The following is a 21,548-nucleotide window of genomic DNA, read 5'->3' as shown; positions in this document are numbered from 1 at the left end:
ACGGTGTCTCTTCCCTTCAGCTAGCCTCCTGAATTTCTCTCTAGTATTGTATTATGACATGTTTCTAAATGGTACAAGCTCGTTGCGTCACCCTCTAGAGCATTTCAAATTCCAGTGAAACATCGATATAGCAAATTATTTATCTATGTAGTCAGACAGCATATTATATAAACCGAATAAGTCTCGAATCATGGGAAATATCGATTGTTTCTTTTTTGCTTGGTATTAATACGAATAGCTTTCTGCTTCTCATTTACTCTATTCTTTAAGACTTGCGTCTCTTTTGGGTTGTGTTGAGCCAAACCTTGCTTTCCCTCTCAATATGATCATTTCCAAGAAATTTAAATGGCCAAAGGACGACGACGGTACTGCCAGAATTAGTATTGGATTTCTCGACGGAAATAATTTCCAAAAAAACAGAGTAATAACCACCGCTGGCCAATGGGAAAATGCGTGTCCAAATATCGAGTTCGTCTGGGAAGACGATCCCAAGGACGCCGATGTCCGTATTACGTTTAACTCACATGAATGGTATTCCAAGGTCGGGTCCAACGCAAAAAATTTTCCCAAATCAGAGTCGACTACAAAATTGAGATGGAAGTCAGATTTGAAGGAAATGGACCGACAAATCCTTCACGAATTCGGACATATACTGGGTGCCGAACATGAACAATTCTCGCCTAGTTTCCCATATAAATGGAACCGAGACGCTCTCGTGGAATATTGGAAAGAATATTATCACAATCAGAACAAAAGCTGGGGTAATGGCCAACTAATTACTCGGGCTAGAGAGAAGGTTGATCGTGATATTATCTTTCGGTATCGCGTGAACGACCCCAACTACTACATGTCGGCATTTGATGGCCATTCGATCATGCTGTATGAAATCCATGAAGAGTGGTTGGAAGTGAATCCCTCATTCGGGAAAACGCCCGAAGAATTTCCTGAAAATTATGAAATTTCAAGGATCGACCGGGCGACTATGAATAAAATCTACAGTGGATAATGCATAAGGATGTTTGTAAAGATGAATCGGATTTGCCATATATCCAAGGGATATTCCCGTTCACGGTAGTTCTACTCGACTCCTCTACTTAAATGATTTTGTTTTCTATACAATACACTACTAATTACAAATAAAGATGATTTTTTTTGTTAGCACCAAAATACATATACTGCTGCCAATTCTGTATAAAGTTATGGTCTATCATAAAAGTTGTATACAGAGATAGTCATTGATACTAGGAAAACGCTCGATGACTGCGCTTAAATAAAGATAAACCAGTTATTTAAATTTTTAGCCGCTATCGATTATTTTCGGAGGCAGTCATTGAACCATTGTTTCGTAGGATATGACTTTATTACAAAAAGATGATTGTCACTCTTCTTTGGTTTCAGCCCCCTAACTACATATCAAGATAAGGTTCGATAATTATGTTTTTGTAAAGCTAGACTATGTATCTATAAAACTTGGCTGCTATCGAATATTGAACGGAGGAAATTATTGAGCCAATCTCTCGCATGATCTGATTTTCGTAAAACAAATATGATCATGACCCTTCACAGTTAGCTGAGTTAGACCTGTGGCTTGAAGTCCGACCGGCGACCAACCTGACATTCCAATTGGGATGTCCCAGTGCGGATACAAGATGTTCCTGGATATCGTCTGATAATGAGGAACGTTCGATTACAACTGTCTCAGCCATGGATCTGACATTCTCCCTAACGCTCCCAAGGTTTAATACAAGAAGTTTAAGGACGTTGCCTGATAATGAGAGCTGGCTCGTTAAAATCCTCCCAACAGTCGAACTCGTATTTTCATTGCCATACGATTTGTCTCATTGTAATTCAAATCCTCTGAGCACTCGGACGCCTCATTTCATTAACAGACATCCACGAACATGAAGTCTATTTTAGATGCTCAAGGACTTGTCCGATAGTAGGGATTGATTGATTATAATCTTCTCAGCATTGGACCAGACATCCTTATCAGAACCTTGCAGTTTACGTATCAGATCTCCATAGAATTCGTAAAGGAATGATGGCTGGCTGATTAAAATGTTCTCAATAGCAGATCTGACATATTTATTGGAAGAAATTAGTCGGGACACTAAACTCTCAATGGTCGTCTTTGCTGGTAAAGGGGTCGGGTAAATCAAACTATTCTGAGCATTAGGTCTCGTATACAGGTTAGGATATTCTCTGATAATGAGGACTGATAGTAAAAGGCCTGCATAGCAGCTGATCTAACATTCTCATCGGGATCTTCTAGTCTGAAAAGCAGGCCTCCAAGAATGTTGTCTGATAATGAGGATGGGTTGCTCAGGGTGTCGTCTGCACCAACCAATTCCCATGGCCACGTTATCCTGTTATTAGAACTGCTTGTGGATTGTATCTGTTGAAGCCACGGAATCTCATTGCTGGGTGTTCGAGAGGGTGATGCGTTTTTCATAATTATTTTCATTCGGAATCGGATCCACAGTTTTTGGTACGGTCATTATGGTAAGACCTTTTCGGTGATAATCACGGCTCTTGAAGTGCGTTCTTTGCAGAAAAGCGATTTCCAGGGGGAGATTGGTTGAATGTGGATTGTCTTGCTGGAATCACCACTTAAAAGCATAAAAATTATTTTCTGAAAGTGCATAATATTAAAATTTTCTAGATACCAGGCGATCGTCGCCATAGTGAGTTAGGTAAAGTTAAACTACTGACTCGACCATGTCAGCTGAGGAATGGAACTTGACCAAGCACCGCTGTGAGTACGTGTCACTATCCAGAACTATGGCTGGGATCTCATGGGCTCAACAGGCGATCGACAAGTTCTTTGAATCCCGTGAATATCCAACTCAATTACAACGTGATGACAATGCCCGTCTAATATCTGGAAGTTCGGCGGTCTAGATAGTTGCGGTCCTAGGCTCACCAAGCTACACGGTGCTTTATACGGATAATCCAGACAATCAACCAGATTATATTGTGTATTTTCGAGAATTCGGGTCCACACTAGATCAGGATGTGATCTAACTAGCAAGGTCTATCCATAGTGCCTTGCTACCAAAATCTATCTCCCATAGCGAAATAGCCAGTGCCAACCCACCTACACATCTATAGAATGTCTTATCTGCGAAGAGTTCCCTGCCTAGAAGTACTCAGCACCAAGGTCAAATTGAGCCTTAAAGACAAGACTAGACATGTCTCTTACGTCAAGCACCTAGCTAGGTAGCCTATCTTTCTTCTAACCCCAGCCTTGGTTCATGACAAAATATAATGGTAATACCCTCTATGTACTTTGCCTGGTGTTGGTCCAAGCCACAGTCAGTTGACCCTCAAGTGCAGACTGATTTTCAGAAAGTTTCTATCGTTGGCTCAACAGCCTCAAGGAGTCATCGCCCTCTATACTTCCGGACGCAAAGATCTCTGAACTGGAACGCAGTATACCTCTCCTCCGAGAGGAACCATACCCGCAAATTCTCACACATAATGACCTCTCTGAAACAAACATCTTAGTTGATGTGGAGACGTTTGAGATTACAGGGGTCATCGATTGGTCTTTGGCTAAAGAACTCTCGTTTGGCTTGGAGCTGGACTCTCTCTTATTAACAATAGGATGTATGGAACTCAGCGGCTGGCATAATTACACATGCTGCATGCTACTACTTGATGCGTTTGGGGATGAGTTCTGGACTCAACCTCAGGTTAATCATGGACGCTGGTAGGAGGTCCGTATCGCTGCGATGCCGGCGTGCAGTGCTACACCATGCTTTCCAACGCATGCCGGCGGTTCCCCATCTGAAGATCTGGTAACCCCTGAATAGTCTTTAAAAACGTTGAAGGTTGTCTTAACTGACTAATCTCCATGGCAATTCAAAGGTGCATACAAGGTAGCTAGCTGACCTGGGACTGCCCACTTGGTGGGGTGTAATATAATAAGCAGACTAGAAATTGTGATTATCAGTGACATCGTACGATAAGACACCCTCAATATACAATATTTCGAATACTAATTCAATTGCATTTCATGGACTTTTTTTCCTTTTTGAAATCGTGAATATACTTTCTTATTATAATACTTGCCTCTACGCCTGTTCTCTTTTTGTACGGACGGAGCTAACTACTCCGCCATATGATATGATATGCCGTTGTACCTGGATGCCGGGATGCCTGGACAAGAGCATTGTTTGGTTTAAGGCATTCCACTCCATCACGTGTATGCAAACGCCTTTATTTGGACACAAAGAAAAAATTTTTCTCTTCTACAATTTTCCTTCGACAACTATTCTCTCGTTTATCACAAATACCATCATATTGAGGCTTACGCGATCAGAAAGTGTTGTAGGCATCTAGACAACATGGCAATATGGCTTCTTTAGTGTAAAACCTCTCCAGCTGGAGTATTTCTATAAAAGAACTTTCTGAATGACAACAGTCATCCTGACTTGTTCAGGACTTGTTGAGGGGTTGACGTCACTCTGAACCGGTGTTGCTTGCGCTTGTTCGGGACAAGCATTTATGCTGGCACATATGGGCCAGCTTTGGTTGGTGTGGATGAAATGGATGAAACTGTCTGTCGACTAAATAGTTTGTGAGATTCATGTCCGTCAAAATTCATCGTCATTTTATACTAATACTATTTAGAGACTATGGGTTTAGCAGTTTGTCGGAGAGAATTTGCATGTGAGGCGCTCTCCGGACTGGAAAATATTTGCAAAAGAGATCATTGAAGATACTAGGAAACATTTCGATCCTTTCCCGGAAAGAACCCTAGTGAATGCCCAAATATTCCACCTAGTAGGGAATGGACTGGTGTACAAGCCGCTTTCATTTCCCACGCCAGCGAAATTGTTAATAGAACTATGACATGGGTCCTCTTAACGAGGGGCTCTACAACTCCTGCCTTATCTCTTTTCATGGCTGTTTTCTTTTCAGATGGGCCCACACCCAGGGTAAGCTACCACGCCGTTCCTACACGCGGAGCATTGAGCGATGGGCGGGTGTCTTCGTGGATGAGATCCACGAGGTGAAGGGGAAGGGCACCAGCACAATCAATAGCTTGGTCTGCCTGATCAAGATTCAACCAACAATGCGGCTTTAAGGCCTGAGCGGATACCCCATGATTCATGGTGCGGCGGACTTCATCGGGTAGCTGTGGATTTTCCCCTGAATGGACGACTGAACGTGGAACGAGGTCTTTCTTAGCTTGACTGTATCTTCATTAAAGGAACTCTACAGAATGTTCAAAAACCTGTAAACCGGGGTGGGTACCACATCCAAAAGTGCGTATCTGTTCGACCTTTACGGCGTTAGCCCGGTACTCCGATGTGGCTCTCACCTTGGGGCTATCACGGTCATGGTTAATTTCATCATACCACAAACATATACGACAGACTCTTTAGAGCCTACTTGGTTAGCTTGTCCCTTGGACTTTTGACGAAGCAATTATATCTAATCTTCCAGCTAGTATACATTTAACCTACTGGATATCCGAAGATAGGACCGTTGGGTATTCTTCCCGCGTTATAAAACAAGCGGAGGCCTAAAAACTGACTGAACTGACGTCTGGTGAATGGGTGATCCCAAGAAATTCGCAAATTTCTCTGAGCAGTGTCGACATTTTAGTGAACGAAGACACCTTCCTTGGCCCCAGAAAGTTCAGACCAGAGTGATGGTTCAGTAATCAAAATCTGGACAGGTACGTATTACCATTTGGCAAAGGCTCGAGAACTGATATCTCCCTAAAAGACACCATCGCCGAAATCCTGCATACAGACCCCATAGACTTCCATGAGAAACGTCGACACTTTGGGAATCCAGCCGGAATGATGATGATCAACACTCTCGATGAACCCAAAAGAGAACTTGGCCGAAGACCAGCTTAGAGAAGACCTCGAGGCCAATCCGGTGCCCGGACTTGAGGAGATCGGTCGCAACAGGGCGACTAACGCGTTTGTGCAGATGGAAAAGGATGGCTGGATCCAAACAGGCCTGGCCAGTCCGATTATCTGTGACGACGAAGGGGAGGCTGCCGACCCCCACAAACATAATCATTCAAACCACTGAGACTGCAGTCTAGACCCCCTATGAATTCGATAAAATGCAGGACGGCACCTATCTCCAAAGCGACAATTTAGACGACGCGAAAGCTCATCTAAGCATCCCGAAAGAACACATTTCACCGCGCCTCTCGGGTATACATAAAGATTATCCATTCCTGGACCACCAGATCATCAGAGTGGACCGAATCCTTCGCACCTATAAGGACGTCAGATTCTCCAGCCATCCGCTATACAATGATATTAGATTAGGAAAAACCTTCACCGCCATCGCCTTCCTTCTCCACCTGAAGGTGAGTATCTTGCCATCTTCTTTAATAGGGTAAAAATGCTAACAACATTTTAGAACAATGGGTTGCTAAAACGCCCCATCTTAATCATCGCCCCGCCTGACATTGTCGTCCAATGGGCGGATGAAATTGAGGCTATCACGCTGCTAAAAGCACATTTTGAGACCGGGATTCTCCGACTCCAAAAGCTTATCGTACGTAGATACGCCGTATAGCATCAAAATATTTCATATATCGATCGTGTCACATCAATATGACTCCAAATTTGCTCACACAAGGTCCTAACGACACAAGAACCACACTCCTTCATCGCGAACTTAGTTCCGATGAGAACAACCAACTTTCGCAAACAGCAAGTCATCGTCTGAAGCGTCGTCAAGTTATCAAACCTCCGAAGGCAATAAACCTGCTGTCAATGGAAACTCAGCCAAAGAGGATAACCCAGATCTTACTCATCATAAACATTATTCCAATGAAAGCCCTCAAATAGTAAATTACTGTCAGAAAGGCCTTCAAGTGATAAAGGTCATAATGAAGATAAACCCATTATTAAAGGACAGTACCCAATGGCTACCCCAGTGTCGTCAAAGAAAGGAAAAATAACTCGTCAAGGAGCCCTCTTCCACTCCCATCCCCAAAAGCCTCTAGATTCAACTATGTTCTCGACGATGTTCTAGATGAGGTTGAGAATTCGAAGGATATGGCTACGGTGATTGGCGATGAAGATATTATTTTCGAACCAAGTGATGCAGAGCAATAAGTCGACGACAGCAACACAACATTGCTGCTCATGGAGCCATTGTTGTAGCTGACCTGGAGTTGATCTCAATATGGCAAGATACTTATTTCCCAGGACCTGAATGGAAACATGGCTTCAAAGAGATCTACCGCCTCAATTGCATGTGTTCCGGCGTGTTCATTCCCGATATATCTTTCTTTTGTCCGGAAATTTCTCCATGATTGAAAGATTCATTTTTACAGTGCATTCATATTTAACGACTATACGATCCCGTTATTCGCCGACTATACATGGGGTAGTAAACCTTTGAAAATATTAGACCCTGAAAGCACAGTATCTAACTAATTGGCCAACAGAAAATGGAGCCTTCCCTCCCAAGAAACACCACTAGATCATGTGTGAGTGTGCATCCCTTGCAGGCTGTGATGTAGAGAAAAGATATTGGCTGACTGAGCAAGACGCTGCGTATCTGGTGTGGGTAAAACCAAAACTACGACATTTGATTGAAGGTATTGATCAGCCACCGATCATTTTCACCGACCGTTCCGCGACGCTCAGTATTGCCAACCAAACATCATTACATACGTCCTCGGTTGAGAAGACGAATGGAAGAGATAAGCAAATTAAAAGGCTGCTACGAAAGCGTAGCAGCGATACGGCATTTTCGTGAAAGGTTTTGTGATGGATTGAGACATGGGAAGGCCAAATTGAGATCACTAGAGAAAGGAAGGGGAAGAAGGGTTGATATCTGCTATCCTATAACATAGTCAATGCCAAAATAGATTTAGTATGTCTATTTTCCTATATCAATCATTCATTATCCTGACTGTAGCTAGCTTTCGCCCCCGAAATGTCATGACTTCTTTAAGTTCACATCGGCTATTTTCGGAGACAACGCCAATGTGGTTACTGCCGATGATCTCAACATGATTCTCAAATTGGACGATGAACGGCGACATCTAGAGCTGCGCATTCTATTTTCCCTAAAATGATAGACTACTGGGATAAAGATACGAAGCTGAAAGCTAAATGGCCATTACCGCAAGAGGCTCAAGAAGCAGCGGTATCTACCAGCGCTCCTTTTGCCATAACGCCACTAAGAATCAGAACTCACGGATTACAGATTCCTTCACAAGAATCAAGTGTGAACACGACGACCAATTCAAGGAATTCGACTTGAAGCACGCCGCTACGGGAGCTCACCCGGACCAAAACACCGAGGGCATGGCAAGTCTACATGCATTGTTAGACGAAAGAGAAGCCATCATTGAGCGCGTGTTGGCAAAAATTGACAACGAGGCGACGCGCCAGCAGGTGAGGGCAAATAAAGCCATTTTTGCTGGTCACATGATAGACACGGCGAGGTAGAAACAACAAGACAATAAGGAGGCGCTTGATGAAGCCTTGATCGCGTTCAGTGAGCATAAATGGATTTGGGTTGTATCGTAACATGCATCGCAATATCATGGGTATCTTTTGAATCCCTGCTGGTTTAAGTGCTACTAGCCCTGCTGCTGGCTCGAACATGACTGGTTCTAGCTATATGTACATATGTAGGGTGTCTGCTCTTCGGTGTCTCCATGTAGTGTATAACCATGCATATGATTTGTGAAGTCTTTTTATGTATTTATTTATGTACATGTCTAGTATCTAGAGATGCGAGAATAGACATTAACCCGTATGCCGTTCATACATGCTTCATTAACCAAAAACACCAATTCCATTCATCATGTCCAATGCCAACCCAACGCCAGATGGGTATAAGTAGTATAAACCCAAACGCCGAGCAAAATAATAAATGTAATATGGCAATACAAACCAGCCTAAGCAGAGTTATCTTCGGCATAACTAACCCTCTTGGCACGCGTACTCCGACGCGCAGAAGGTGGAGGTTTCAGAGTCTCTTTCTCAGAGCTGGATGTAGGAGTTGATACTCGGGAAGACTTGCGTTTTTTGCGATTCGTCGTCGATCGTGGTTTCGTCTTTTTTTGAGGGAATTCGACTGAGTCAGGGAGAGGGAAAGACTGCTTCCGCGATATCACCCGTTTCTTGGGTCTCAGCCACTCTTCATGCTCTGGCGGCCAGTAGACTTTCCCCTCCGGTCCGCCCATACTAACCTCCTCCGCGAGCACATCCAGGGGCGGCGGGGTTAATTTGGACAGGTCGATGTAATCGCTCGACTTCTTAGTTCGTTTTGGTGGTTTCCACGGCTTATTCTCGTCCTCACGGACATGCGGTGTAAGCTCGCTGATACGCTCGTAGCCTGGTAATTTGAATTTGCGCATTAGTTCAAAGACGGCTTGTTCTTTGTCCTTGGCTTCGATCATGAGATCCATGGTTGGGTCGCAGGGAGGGAGGGTGGCGACGCGGGGGTTGTGTTTGCGGCGCTGACGAGGCGTTATTGCGTCTGGTGTAGGTTCGGAGTAGTGCATCTTCTGCGTGATATTTTTGCGCGTCCATGTTGCGCGGATTCTGTCGTAGAGCTGCATGATGTCGAGGGTACCCTCGCGGAGTTTGTCCGAGTCAAAGACGATATTGTGGTGGTGGAAGTCGAGGACAAGAGGGATGTTGAGTTCTTCGCATATCGGCAGCAAGTCGTGGACGGACCAGCTGACGTCGTCGTTTTCGAGAACGAGGCGGTTTTTTATGTCTTGAGACAAAGTCTTGTAGTTTTTGCGGAATCGGTCTAGTGTCTCGCCCTTGTCGCCGAATACTCCGCCCATATGGAGAATCATCACGGCATCTCGGTTCTGTTGTGGAGGGAGTTTGAGCAGTTGCAGCAACTCCGAGTGAAATTCAAGATCTCGGATTGAGTTTTCAATCACTTCTTTGCGAGGTGATCCCAATTGCGTAAACTGGATGACATCAGTATAAATATAAGAAGTAGTGGAATAGAAGTAGAAATACCTGGCCAGGATGCATTGTCAAGCGATGGCCAAGCTCGGCAGCCACTCGCCCAGCGTCCGCCAACACTTCAGACGCAAATGGTGCTAGTTTATACCCATACACATCATGGCTTGCAAACGGAAACATCTCACTGCTCAGCCGCATAAATTTGATACCATAGCGATCGTTCCATCGCAACATCTTCACGATATCTCGCGCATTAGCTACGCCCAGCGACTGAACATATTCCTGCCCCCTGGCAATTACCGCAGGTTTACTCCGATCAGGGCGGTTCTTGGTCGAATGATACGGCTGCGATGGGTCTTGTAGAGGATGCCGATTCTCCAGAATAGACGCTATGCGACAAGTGCGCGAGCTAAAGACAGGCGGGTTCGCATACCGTAGATATGTATTCAGACAAGCATATCCGAGTCTACCTTTCCATGGCAGGGGGAGATAATCGCTATTGACGGGCGGTGGCCGCGCTAGCGATTCCTGGACTTCAGCTGCATTCGTAGGTACCTCCTCGTCCGACTCTGGGTCAATCGGTGCAGCCTTCTTCTTTCCGGTGCGCGGCCCGGACTCGAGTACCGCGGATATATTGGATAAGGCAGATTCGACCGGCTCGACTGCTGCGGGGGAGACACGTTTAGGGCTGGAGGTATGGACGCCACGACGTATGCGAGCAGCAGCCGCACGCGTGGCAGACCGGTCCATCATTCCACTGATTCCACGTATTTCAGAAAACAGGCGTACCGGAGACAGCGGGACACGGGCAATGGACTGAAGGGATGGGATGTTTGGGGGGTGTGAGAGGACGTTTGGCGCGTTGCAGAGGGTGGAAAGGGTGGCTATAGGCTTGAAGAACATGCTTTCTGCGTTTGCCACAGTGACTGAACGGGGCAGGCGACGGCTGATCGGCCAGTACAGTGCCTGACGATCATGACAGAGGTGGTAGTCAATTCCATAGCAACGATGTGCGGCATGTTGGAGGCGAGCAGTCCTAACGGCTCCCAGCCACAGGCGATGCCTTGGCTGGAGTGGGACAGGCTGCTTCATGCAGCATAAGCGAAGACGCGAGAACGTAGTGAGAATGTGAGCGACGTCATATCCTCGATAACGCGGCGGGCAGTGACACTATCACCATCGAACCTTGGGCGGCGTAGAGAGTAAACGTCTGGACTGTGGAACTGGAAAGAGGTGACGCGCGATCGCGGAGAGTCGCGATCGGCGCTAACGATATCCGTTAATACTATCAGCGCAATGCCGTCATCGGAGAGCTACGACAATTAAATCAATTACATTTCTTGAATGCGCATCTAGAATCGAGACTCTCAGACTAGTTGGAAAATAGAAGGTAAATAAGAAATGAAGCTGTTTCAAGGAGGGCAATTCATGCCAGTGTCTGAATGGCCTGTCGCACGGACTTTATATTTCGGAATTGATCACTGAAAGAGCCTATTGGATTTCAATATCTAGGGGTTATGTCGGATGTTTGACAAACACCATGTAAGGGATCCATGCCTCGAAACAACCGGCGACACTAGATACACTCTTATTGGAGCCGCCAAGAGGATCCTGATAATATCCGATATTTAATACTGTAGCCTGTGAAGAAAAGAGGGACAGCCCAATTACATTGACGCATCATGCAATTTCAGTTCAAACTCAAGTGAAAATCAAAACAGGCCATACGCTGATTTGTCGCTGTGACCAGTCAACAATACTATATTGTTCAGAGTCCAATCAAATAAACCTGTCGACTCGACAAGAGACAGTCTGCGGGGAGTTTCACGATCGACAGGCGTTTAAATCGACGCCGGAGTCTGCAAGCCAACCGTTGACCTCCCGCCTGAAGATGCTCCGCGCTTTGTGTTTCACCATACGTCCACCCAAGCCTCTAACTCTGACTTGACCCTTTTGTGAGATTGGATGTCTCCAATAATGATCCGACGTGCGGGCAGTATGAAACGACTTTTTTGCCGCGATGGTGTCTCCTGAAACGCCGACAGAGATTCGAGGGAGTAGCTTGGTCCTTTCGACCGCTGTAGTCGGTGACCTGTTCCAGCGATCTGTTGCGCCTCACACCACGGCACGCCTTGGCAGAGCCTCTTTGCGGCTTTTGTTGGCTCTTATGATCAATGATCAACGCGAATAATAATTTAATGGTGTCGAGGAATGTGCCGGAGAGACAAGACAAGCTTCTGGCTGGCATGCCTGCCTGGTTGTGGTTGGCGGGGCCGCCGCCTTCTATTCTGTCCATCCATTCCACAACCAGGCACCGCCTGCCACTGGCCCCAAATACCGGCATCGCTGAGTGACAAGCCCCTCCGACTGGCATTTGTGGTCAGGAGATAAAGAGCGCCAGAGGACCCGGACTGGCAGGAGGTTTCCTGTGCTTGTCACGGCTTGTCAATCTTGCAGGTGGGCGTCAACCTCATTCTTTGTTTGCTCTCTGGGTAAGTAGAATAATCTCTTTGCTTCTGGATTGTTTTACCTTGTTTGCTGCCATGGTTGTCGATATCTGTGCAATTGTTGACATGGTGAACAATAACCTGGTTCCTTCCTGCATGTAAAAGAGTCACTCTTTGCATGGCAATGAATATTTAAAGATCTTCCTCCTTACAGTCATCACCAACGCTTTCCTGACAGTCATTCTTTAGATTCCATATTCCATCTATCGTTTATCAGATCGACAGAATAGCCCTGGTTGGCATTCTGTTTACTACAACACGGAATCAACACTGCAACTCAGAACTTGCTTCAAAATGAAGAACACATTCGCTATCTACGCCTTCCTGGCCTCAACTGTCTCTGCGCACATGCAGATGAGCGACCCCTATCCCATTCGCAGCCCTCTGAATCCAAATGGCGGGGACAACAAGGATTATTCCTACACCAGCCCTCTGTCCTCCTCAGGATCCGACTACCCATGCAAAGGATATCAGAATGATGCATTCAAATCGGTTGCTACATACCAAGCGGGCCAGCAATACGGCATGTCATTGTCTGGCAGCGCCACGCATGGCGGCGGCTCGTGTCAATTGTCCCTCTCTTACGACACCGGCAAGACATTCACTGTCATTGAGTCAATGGAAGGTGGATGCCCTCTGACTTCCAACTATACGTTCACCATCCCCTCGGACGCTCCATCTGGAAACGCTCTTTTTGCCTGGAGCTGGTTTAACAAGATTGGTAATCGGGAAATGTATATGAACTGCGCCCAGGTTACTATCAAGGGCGGTTCTAGCAAACGTGCTCATGCCCGTGATCTCCTCGCTGCTCGTGCGGGAACTGCTTACAGCTCTCGTCCTCCAATGTTCATTGCCAACGTCAACGGACCTGGTGGTTGCACAACTACTGCCGGTCAAGAAGTTAAATTCCCTGAGCCTGGACCTGATGTCGTGGGAAGTGTGGCAGACACTGGTTATACCTGCTCTGGCTCTGCAGACTTCCTCGGCTCTGGTGGGTCGTCTGGTGGTTCGTCTGGAGGCTCTTCATCTAGTGGTAGCTCTGGAAGTTCATCCACTACAACCGCTACATCAAGCTCAGCCACCCCTGCTTCTGGCTCTGGCTCTGGCTCTGGCTCTGGCTCTGGCTCTGGCTCTGGCTCTGGCTCTGGCTCTGGTTCTGGTTCTGGCTCTGGCTCTGGCTCTGGCTCTGGCTCTGGCTCTGGCTCTGGCTCTGGCTCTGGCTCTGGCTCTGGCTCTGGCTCTGGCTCTGGCTCTGGCTCTGGCTCTGGCTCTGGCTCTGGCTCTGGCTCTGGCTCTGGCTCTGGCTCTGGTTCTGGTTCTGGCTCTGGTTCTGGCTCTGGTTCTGGTTCTGGTTCTGGGGCAGGCTCATCCACTACCACAACCCCCATTAACACCGCTCTACCCACGACCACCAGTACTGCGCCTAAAGTCATCGCCACCGAAGGCACTGCAGCTGGCCAAGCCTGCTCCACTGGCGGCGCCATCGTCTGCGGAGCCAATGGCCAGACGTGGTCTATGTGTGCCGAAGGCCGTATAACAAGCATGGGCTCCGTCGCCGCCGGCACCACCTGCTCAAACGGCGCCATTAGCAAGCTCTAAACTATCCTACATCCATTCTTTTGTTCTTCATCGAGCCAAGTCTGAGGTACCCTCGTTATCTCTTGTTCATACACTCGTTCCTTCGGCCACATTTGGCCATCACTCTTCACGTTACGGCCTTTCTTGTCCAATCACATTGTAATGCAGCCACAACACGTGCAGTAAGCATGTGTCGAAAAGTAGCCGACAAGGGCAGGTCCCTGTCTGCGCTTCTTCATTTCATGTCTTTTTAAGGTTCCAGGGCTTGGATTTCCTAAGGCGGTATTCTTGGTTAACCATAGTAGTTGGTGCAGTAGTTAGTTTAGATAGAAGAATAAACGATCATGCCATCACCACCTACATCCCATTATTTCTCCATCATCCATCCTGTTCAAATCGGAATATTAGATTTATTACTTCTACTATACAATAATACATCAATCCCATCCCCCTAAGCAGCACCCTTCTTCTCCCCCTCAGCGTCCGACTCACTCCAATCCAACAACTCCAACAACTCCTCCTCAGTCATCTGCTCCTTCAATTTCTTCTTCTCAACCTTCTTGGCCCTCTTTCTCGCGCCCCTACCCCACTCCATCACCCCACTCGCCTTAATCTTCTCCTCCTCTGCCTCTTCCTCACTCCCCTCCTCTTCCTGGCCCCCGCCAACCCTCAAACTATTCCCACTCTTCCTCGCCTTCTCCACCCCCTCCGCCAAAAATCCTTCCTCCTCTTCCCTCTTCTTCTTCCGCTCCGCATCATCTTTATCCATCTGCCGTTCAAACATCTTCTTAAAGAACAGCTCGATCCATGGCCGAACCATTAGATATCCGAACACGATCACGATGATACGTATCCATTTACGGATTGTGGGGGTCGCGATCCAGTCTTGGAAATCGGAGACGGTGTCGAGGAGGTATGCGCTGATGGTTGAGATGATTTCATTGAGAGCGGCGCCTGCGGATGGTGTTTCGGTGGCGTAGGACATGGTTGATATAATAGTCCGGAGGTAATGGTAACGGCAATGGTAGAGGTATTTGGTGCTGCTCGTAGGAGCTCGTCCGGGATACTCGTGGCTAGAGCTCACATGCAGATAAATGAGGGAGTGAATTGGTATGTAACTAATGCAATGGTATGGAGAATTCGTACATGCGTAAAAAATTATTTGCGTCAGAGAGGAAAAAGTCCCGCTAAGCTTTAGCCGCTGATCGTGAGCCTGCCGGGCGTGCCGCGCGGGCCTATGATTTCCCGTGGTTTGTGGTTGCTGGTTTGGGGATGGTGTGTTTACTCTTCTTTAACTACCTATTCATACACTCGATTGTGTCTATATTAATTGATTATTTATATATATATTGATAGCTGTATATTCTCAATATATTCAAATATAAATCAACGTTGCTTTATCTATTGTCTTCAATATTAAGAAATTTTAATCTATATATATACTCGAGCGGCGCACCTAACAGCTCTATAAGAAGGTGCGGGGTTAACATCACTTCAACATCAAACATGTTGTAATATCAGTATATGTACCACTCACTCCTTCTTGTACATATATATATTCCACCATGTCAGATTCTAGTAAATTCACCACCCAAGTCGAAAATTTTCTGAAATTCACTGGCAAAAATCCCGCCGAGTAAGCTATCTCCAAACAGGGCTACCACTGCTAATAGCGAGGACCTTCAGACCCGATGCAATCTTCATTCTGGTTATCGGCATAACTGGCAGCGGCAAAACAACTTTTATATCAAAAGCCAGCCGGCAGAATCTCGAGATTGGCCATGACCTTGCTTCTTGTGCGTCCCCAATACTGCAAACACCTATACGTGAATCGATATTGATTAAACAGGCACATCGAGCATGTCCATTACATCCTTCGTCCACCACTCCTCCAAATGCACTGTCTATCTCATCGACTCGCCTGGTTTCAACGACTCGGAGCGCTCTGACATCGACACCCTCTCTCACATTGCCCACTACCTCTCTGCTCCCTATGCGAATAGGGTCTATATATCAGGCATTTTCCTCATGCACCGAATCGTCGATAACCGTCTGCAGGGTTCATCGAAACTGAACATTGACATGGTCAAGCAACTAGTGGGGAAAGACGCGTATGAGAATATGGTTGTGGTGACGACTATGTGGTCGTCTCCAGCCGCGGATATCGAGCAAGAACGCGAGAACGAGTTGAAGGGGGGCGTGTTTAAAGACATTCTAGATGGAGGGGGCTATATAGTGCGATACCCGTCGGCAGAGCTGTCGGCTGCTAACGACAGAGTTGCGCCGCTCAGAGTGGTTGATTGGGTCTGTGCGAGACCTGCGCCGACGGTACTGAGGATACAGAGTGAACTAGTGGATGATGGTGCTGAGCTGTGCGATACAGCTGCAGGGAGACTGATTACATCGCGCCAGCTATGTGATATGCAGAAGGCGTTGAAGGACGCGCTGCAGTCAATCAGAGAGATATCGCAGACAACGAGTTCTGAGTACCAGCAGCGCAGGGCTGAAATGAAAGCTATCCAAGACGAATTCCAACGACGCGAGCAAACGCTACGAAAAAAATCATCATTCTCTTGCCAGAAACCTGACGCAGATGCATCAAGACGAAAAAAAGCGGCTGGAGGAGAGAATGAGTCGGATGGAAGGGGACTGGAGGGCCCAGCTAGCGAAACAACAGCAGAGGCTTGGTAGTGCACGCCAGAACCTACTGCATTTGCAACAGCTGTATGGTACGGCGGATCTTCCGGACGAACAGCTTGAGATTGTCCGTCTGCGGAAAGAGATTCAGGAACTGCGGTTGGAGATTGAGCGAAAGCAGGCGGCGAATGAGTCTGTGCGGGAGTCGTTGGGAGGGAGTTTGGTAAGAGGGGCTGCGAGTGGGCTGGTAAGTGGTCTGTTGACTCTTGGTGAGGATTGGCGAGATGTTTGATTATCGTGGCTTAGGCTTACGTTTACAGCTCCGACTATTGTCGCCGGGTCAATGTGCTCGATGATGTGAGACTGCTGAGCAGTGGTAAAGAATGTCTTGATACTCGTATGTCTACAAGGTAATGTATTAATCTGTTAATTTGCAGTTTGTTAAAGTATTGTGAAATTCGATTAATAAATGGATGGACTGAAAATCATCACCAAGGGAATCGGCTCGCCGCTCTCACCATCAACATCCAGGACTTTGGTTTGTAAAGGCCTGGATGCCATGCTCAAGCTCTTTGAAACCTCCAGGCCGACCAATATCCCCTTAAGCTTGATGGCTGCCTCTCTCTGTTCCATTTTCTTCCTCGCCGTCGGTGACTTTGTCTTGGTCTGTACCTCTTCCATTCTCAGGAGACACTGGTGTGTTCTTTAGCACCTGGATGGTCCTATCCTTGAACGCACAGACTAGAAGAGGTAGATATGGGGAAAAGTCCAAGGATGTAACTCGGAGGTGATTCCACCGCAGTCTTTGCAATCTCACACCAGCCTCGCGGTCCCATATCCAGATATTGCCACCGGTGTCACCCGATGCTATCAGAAGCCCATCTGGCGAGAAAGTCACTGTATTAACCTCAGCGGAATGACCGTCTAGCTCTTTCAAATGACTACTCTTGCCAGGTTCCCACAATCTGATAGTGTGATCTGCAGATGCTGTGGCAAATATCTCTCCGTCAGGAGAGTACTTCAACGCATTGATGGAGTTTTTACGGGCACGAACCCGACTGTTCACTTCCAGCTTAGTCGTTGTGAAGGTCATTACAAGTCCGTCTCTTGTGCCGGCATACAATAAGGCGTTGTCCGGGCTAAAAGCTAGGCAATTTATAGTCCAGTCCGTCATTCGTGACTTTCGCTTGCTTAAGGACTGTGCACTATATTTTCGAACTTTACTTGGTGATGCTGTTGCGATCATCTGCCCGTTGGGAGAATAAATCGCCGCCACAACCTCTGTGGAATGAATGCCAATCATCCGCAGAGAGTCCTCCGTGACGGGATTCGCTGTTCCAGAGCTATGGTCGGATGATGCAGAAACAATCCCATTACCATCAGGTGAAAAGGCTATCTGCTTTACTCCGCCAACATGGCCGGTATACACTCGTTTTGTCTTGGTCGAAGACATATCCCACACTCGGACAGTACAATCATCCGACGCAGAGGCTAGCGTTTTACCATCAGGGGAGAAGATAATGCTGTTAACAAAGCCACTGCGTCCTTGCAGAGTGAAGGAGCGCTCCCATTTGGTAGCTCTTGGATCGTCCTGAGTAATCACCTGAGCGTGTTTAAGTCGCTCTTCCTGAAGCTCTTTCAGCACCGGTCGACTGTCCTCCCGTTCCTCTTCCAGTTTGGCTTCCATTTTGGCTTCATATTCCTTCATGTGGGCCCTGTGGAGATTCTCGATGGTTACCTTGAGATCATTCTGGTTTTTCTCCAGCTTCTCGATATTCGCTCTGTGGGTCTCCATAACCTTGTTCATTTCGTCAATCGCCTCCCTGTCACGCATCTCCATAGCATCTCTCATCTATTCCTTCGCCTCGCTTAATTCACGCTGAAATTTCTCTCTTTCTCGTGCAAGAACATGTTCAAGTTCAATCCCAGCACTCGTCTGATCTAGACGCATTTCTTCATCCACCATCTGCCGCTGCAGATGCAACACAGTAGGCGCAGCGACGCTTAAAAACTGCTTTAATAATCTCTCTGCAGAAGCACGATCCCCGCGATGCCGAAACATCCTACTCCCTTTATTAATCATCCCACCCCACCATTCCGGACGCTCAACGAGGTCTTTCTCCCGCTTGACTCCCTCGTCTTCCGAAACCTTATCCCACATGGACGTTGCAAGCACAACATGTTTCAGCGCATGCTCGCCACAAAGCTTCTTGAACATCAAGATATTCCTCACCGCTGATCCTGGCATGCGCACATCGCTAATGCGGTGGAAGTATATTATCTCCGTCAGCTTTATGTCGTTGGCATACGATGTGGTTAACCAGTGCGCGAGTTCCCGTAATACTTCGGTGTCGCTGCGATTGGTATCGTCGAAGCCCGGCGTATCAATCAAGTATACGTTTCGTCCTGGTATAATGGTGCATGAATACTGCGTCACATGCTGTGTGCATGCTTCGAGAGTGTGTCCGATCGTTGGCCTTTCGTCGCTGAGTAGTGAGATAAAGGAGCTTTTCCCGGCGCCTGTAACCCCCATAACAGCAATATGCATGTCGGAGCTGACAATATCAGCCTTTTTCAAAAATCTTTTCTTTTCTTGGACTGCCTAGGCTCACCTTTGTTCCTGGCGTCGGTCAGATACACCATCATATCCGCCCTCCATCTTCCCAGAAGCTATTGAGAGTATAGTAAAATAATGAACTACACCAACAACCAAGTTCAATAACCAACCCACCCTAACAAGCTCGCTTCTTATAACCATTTCTAGCTACGGAATACCGTCAGGTGACACAACGCGCTGACAGCCTTGGGTTAGATATGTACCAATAGCATTCTAACAATGCAGACCCGTCACAAATCCTGTGAACATAATTCAGCCTCGCCAAGGAACTCATCTTATAAGTCGTATTGCGTTTGTGGCCAGGCCTACAAGCACAACTGTGCAATCTCGTAAGTAATCTTCCTTGGATTATGTCAACATCTGGCGAAGAGAATCACCATACATTTTATATTTCCCAACCAAAAACTTTTCAGTAAGTTGTGATAATTTTTTCCAAATAATCTATCCAAAATCCATAGGCTCATCCGTTTTAGGGCTAGCCGCCTGGCTATCCGAAGAGGGAAGTTGAGTGCGATAGCGAATCAGGGCAGCGCAGCTGAACTGCTGTGGTACAGGACATATGTAGACGTAGTACTAATGCATGTAGCTGGATTTGATTTGATGGTTGGTATGAAGGTTTATCTGTTGTGGAGGTAGTTACATGATCTAGTATTATATGATTTATATATGTTTAAGGTTGGTTTCTCTTTTATAGTTCGTGATTTTTATAACTGGTTTATATATTCTCCTTTGAAGAAGAATATCTGATCTCTCTTCTGTTCCTATTGAACCATTCCGCCACGGATTACCTGACGGCAGTGCCATCAAACTTACCCATGGTGATCTCCAACCATCTAAAATGCTCAAATATATATATATTGAAGACTTAAGCATTGCTGTAGAATTGACCATCTTATGATCTCAAATGCTTCAATAACTTATAAGACCAGGCGATTTGATAATTCGATTATTCTAAATACACAATTTGATCAAATTTCAACCAGAGAAATGACATTTTATAATCTAGAAATAATAACTTTTTACAACAATGCCATTTAATGCAATGGTCTCGATCAAGACTAGCGCATTCAAGAGCCGACAATGTGGGGCGGGAACGCGTGACCGATGAGGATATATCATTCGACGCGTCTTCTTAATTGATTTACATATATTTTGCTGCCGTGGAGGATAGCAGATTCATGCGCGGACGCTCCTATTATAGACCTCAGATACAAAAACAGATATGTCAGACAACAACGACCACGACTCGCATGCTCTCGAAGAGGTACTGTCCCGCATTGCGATTCGTATTTGTTCTTCGTTCCTCTGCGCGAGACCAGCTAACCAGCAGCTCCGCAGCGCTTCAAGTCCGCTCTTTGGCTAGCCATCGGCAAGATAGTCGATGAAGAAACCATCGAACTCGGCGTTAATGCGACCCCTCAGTTCATCGGAGCTTTGACGGAAATGGTGTGGGCGCAGATTGGTTAGACTTCTTTTATCCATAATATTTACTCACTTGGTTGCTAATAAATTTTCGATATAGAAACGGTCAGCCAGGATTTGGAAGCGTTTGCCAAGTATGATGAAGGCGCCTGCTAGTGTTTACGTGTTTTCACTAATACCTCACCAGACATGCCGGCCGCTCGACGATCAATGTAAACGACGTCATGCTCCTTGCCCGCCGCAACGAAGGGCTTGAATCCATCTTGCGAGGTTTTGTCGATCAGCAGAAGGAAAAGGCGCGGCTGCAACAATCCGGCGAGGCTGATAGTGACTGAATATGAGCACCGTGTAGCTGCACAGGTTTTATTTACGGCGAGCTTCGATCATATTTCGGCGGCTGGGGAATATATGGATGGTGCTTGTAATTCAAATACCAGGATCCTGGCCAATTGGTTGGTCTGCATGCTTGATGCTTGGATGTTCATGGAAGTTGCCAAATTTCCGGGGCAAACGTCAACCGATGCCAGCTACTCGCGGACGGTCCTGATATAAATTATTCGGAGGCGCACGGTTATGTCCGCGTGTGAGAAAAACGAGGTGCTGATAATTAAACACCGAGAGATGGAAGCTTGAACTATGCCACTTCTGTAGTGGAGCTTTTCAGTTGAATTGCCATTGAAGATGGGATAGTGGACATGTGCTTTTGCCTGCCGAATATTGTCACAGAAGTGAATGGGGGAAATGTTTGAGAATACCGAATTGATCTCTCAAACTCGAGTCTATGCTTGCACAAAGCTAAAAGTCATGACAACAGATATCTGTGTCGGCTTGAGGTTTTTGATCAACCATTGCTTC

General features: G+C 46.6%; 10 protein-coding genes across 10 annotated transcripts; 6 read left to right on the top strand and 4 right to left on the bottom strand.

The window, feature by feature from the left end:
• The first annotated feature begins 169 nt into the window (after positions 1-169).
• On the top strand, positions 170-1,133 carry BGW36DRAFT_387339 (uncharacterized protein). The gene has a single exon (XM_046217104.1). It carries the CDS (start codon positions 323-325, stop codon positions 1,004-1,006), a length of 684 nt encoding a protein of 227 aa, XP_046068291.1. The 5' UTR covers positions 170-322; the 3' UTR covers positions 1,007-1,133.
• Positions 1,134-2,781: 1,648 nt separating this feature from the next.
• On the top strand, positions 2,782-3,815 carry BGW36DRAFT_400336 (uncharacterized protein; the record flags this gene model as incomplete). The annotated part of the gene is made up of 5 exons (XM_046218622.1): positions 2,782-2,872; positions 2,906-3,015; positions 3,083-3,219; positions 3,434-3,695; positions 3,717-3,815. 5 exons carry the CDS (start codon positions 2,782-2,784, stop codon positions 3,813-3,815), a joined length of 699 nt encoding a protein of 232 aa, XP_046068290.1.
• A 2,276-nt stretch (positions 3,816-6,091) lies between these two features.
• Positions 6,092-8,071, top strand: BGW36DRAFT_431513 (uncharacterized protein; the record flags this gene model as incomplete). The annotated part of the gene is made up of 3 exons (XM_046220999.1): positions 6,092-6,343; positions 6,397-6,534; positions 7,916-8,071. The coding sequence occupies 3 exons, from the start codon at positions 6,092-6,094 to the stop codon at positions 8,069-8,071; spliced, it is 546 nt and encodes a 181-aa protein (XP_046068289.1).
• An 831-nt stretch (positions 8,072-8,902) lies between these two features.
• BGW36DRAFT_304083 (UV-damage endonuclease) lies at positions 8,903-10,682 on the bottom strand (the record flags this gene model as incomplete). Its single annotated transcript, XM_046211935.1, has 2 exons — positions 8,903-9,934; positions 9,987-10,682. The coding sequence occupies 2 exons, from the start codon at positions 10,680-10,682 to the stop codon at positions 8,903-8,905; spliced, it is 1,728 nt and encodes a 575-aa protein (XP_046068288.1).
• A 1,736-nt stretch (positions 10,683-12,418) lies between these two features.
• Positions 12,419-14,387, top strand: BGW36DRAFT_44337 (uncharacterized protein). The gene is made up of 2 exons (XM_046221610.1): positions 12,419-12,424; positions 12,629-14,387. The coding sequence occupies exon 2, from the start codon at positions 12,734-12,736 to the stop codon at positions 14,036-14,038; it is 1,305 nt and encodes a 434-aa protein (XP_046068287.1). The 5' UTR covers positions 12,419-12,424; positions 12,629-12,733; the 3' UTR covers positions 14,039-14,387.
• On the bottom strand, positions 14,297-15,177 carry BGW36DRAFT_387334 (trafficking PGA2-domain-containing protein). Its single transcript, XM_046217103.1, has one exon. It carries the CDS (start codon positions 15,000-15,002, stop codon positions 14,469-14,471), a length of 534 nt encoding a protein of 177 aa, XP_046068286.1. The 5' UTR covers positions 15,003-15,177; the 3' UTR covers positions 14,297-14,468.
• A 536-nt stretch (positions 15,178-15,713) lies between these two features.
• Positions 15,714-16,708, top strand: BGW36DRAFT_303641 (uncharacterized protein; the record flags this gene model as incomplete). The annotated part of the gene is made up of 2 exons (XM_046211895.1): positions 15,714-15,813; positions 15,867-16,708. Coding segments are annotated over 2 exons (942 nt in total), but the record flags the coding sequence as incomplete, so codon positions are not given.
• Positions 16,709-17,363: 655 nt separating this feature from the next.
• Positions 17,364-18,209, bottom strand: BGW36DRAFT_275407 (WD40-repeat-containing domain protein; the record flags this gene model as incomplete). The annotated part of the gene is made up of 1 exon (XM_046210185.1): positions 17,364-18,209. A coding segment is annotated over one exon (846 nt), but the record flags the coding sequence as incomplete, so codon positions are not given.
• A 297-nt stretch (positions 18,210-18,506) lies between these two features.
• Positions 18,507-19,313, bottom strand: BGW36DRAFT_431506 (P-loop containing nucleoside triphosphate hydrolase protein; the record flags this gene model as incomplete). The annotated part of the gene is made up of 2 exons (XM_046220998.1): positions 18,507-19,209; positions 19,267-19,313. The coding sequence occupies 2 exons, from the start codon at positions 19,311-19,313 to the stop codon at positions 18,507-18,509; spliced, it is 750 nt and encodes a 249-aa protein (XP_046068283.1).
• A 1,180-nt stretch (positions 19,314-20,493) lies between these two features.
• On the top strand, positions 20,494-21,028 carry BGW36DRAFT_431505 (putative apoptosis-inducing TAF9-like domain 1 family protein; the record flags this gene model as incomplete). The annotated part of the gene is made up of 4 exons (XM_046220997.1): positions 20,494-20,535; positions 20,610-20,733; positions 20,794-20,827; positions 20,881-21,028. The coding sequence occupies 4 exons, from the start codon at positions 20,494-20,496 to the stop codon at positions 21,026-21,028; spliced, it is 348 nt and encodes a 115-aa protein (XP_046068282.1).
• Positions 21,029-21,548: the final 520 nt, after the last annotated feature.

This window comes from Talaromyces proteolyticus (assembly GCF_021365285.1).
Source record: "Talaromyces proteolyticus strain PMI_201 chromosome Unknown BGW36scaffold_11, whole genome shotgun sequence".
NCBI lineage: Eukaryota > Fungi > Ascomycota > Eurotiomycetes > Eurotiales > Trichocomaceae > Talaromyces > Talaromyces proteolyticus.
Note: the sequence above shows the minus strand (reverse complement) of the source record. Positions and strands in the feature narration are given on the sequence as shown.

What these genes read in the sequence shown, in the direction of transcription:
- BGW36DRAFT_387339 (XM_046217104.1), top strand. Translation starts at nt 323, where the DNA reads ATGATCATTTCCAAGAAATTTAAATGGCCAAAGGACGACGACGGTACT.
- BGW36DRAFT_44337 (XM_046221610.1), top strand. Translation starts at nt 12,734, where the DNA reads ATGAAGAACACATTCGCTATCTACGCCTTCCTGGCCTCAACTGTCTCT.
- BGW36DRAFT_387334 (XM_046217103.1), bottom strand. Translation starts at nt 15,002, where the DNA reads ATGTCCTACGCCACCGAAACACCATCCGCAGGCGCCGCTCTCAATGAA.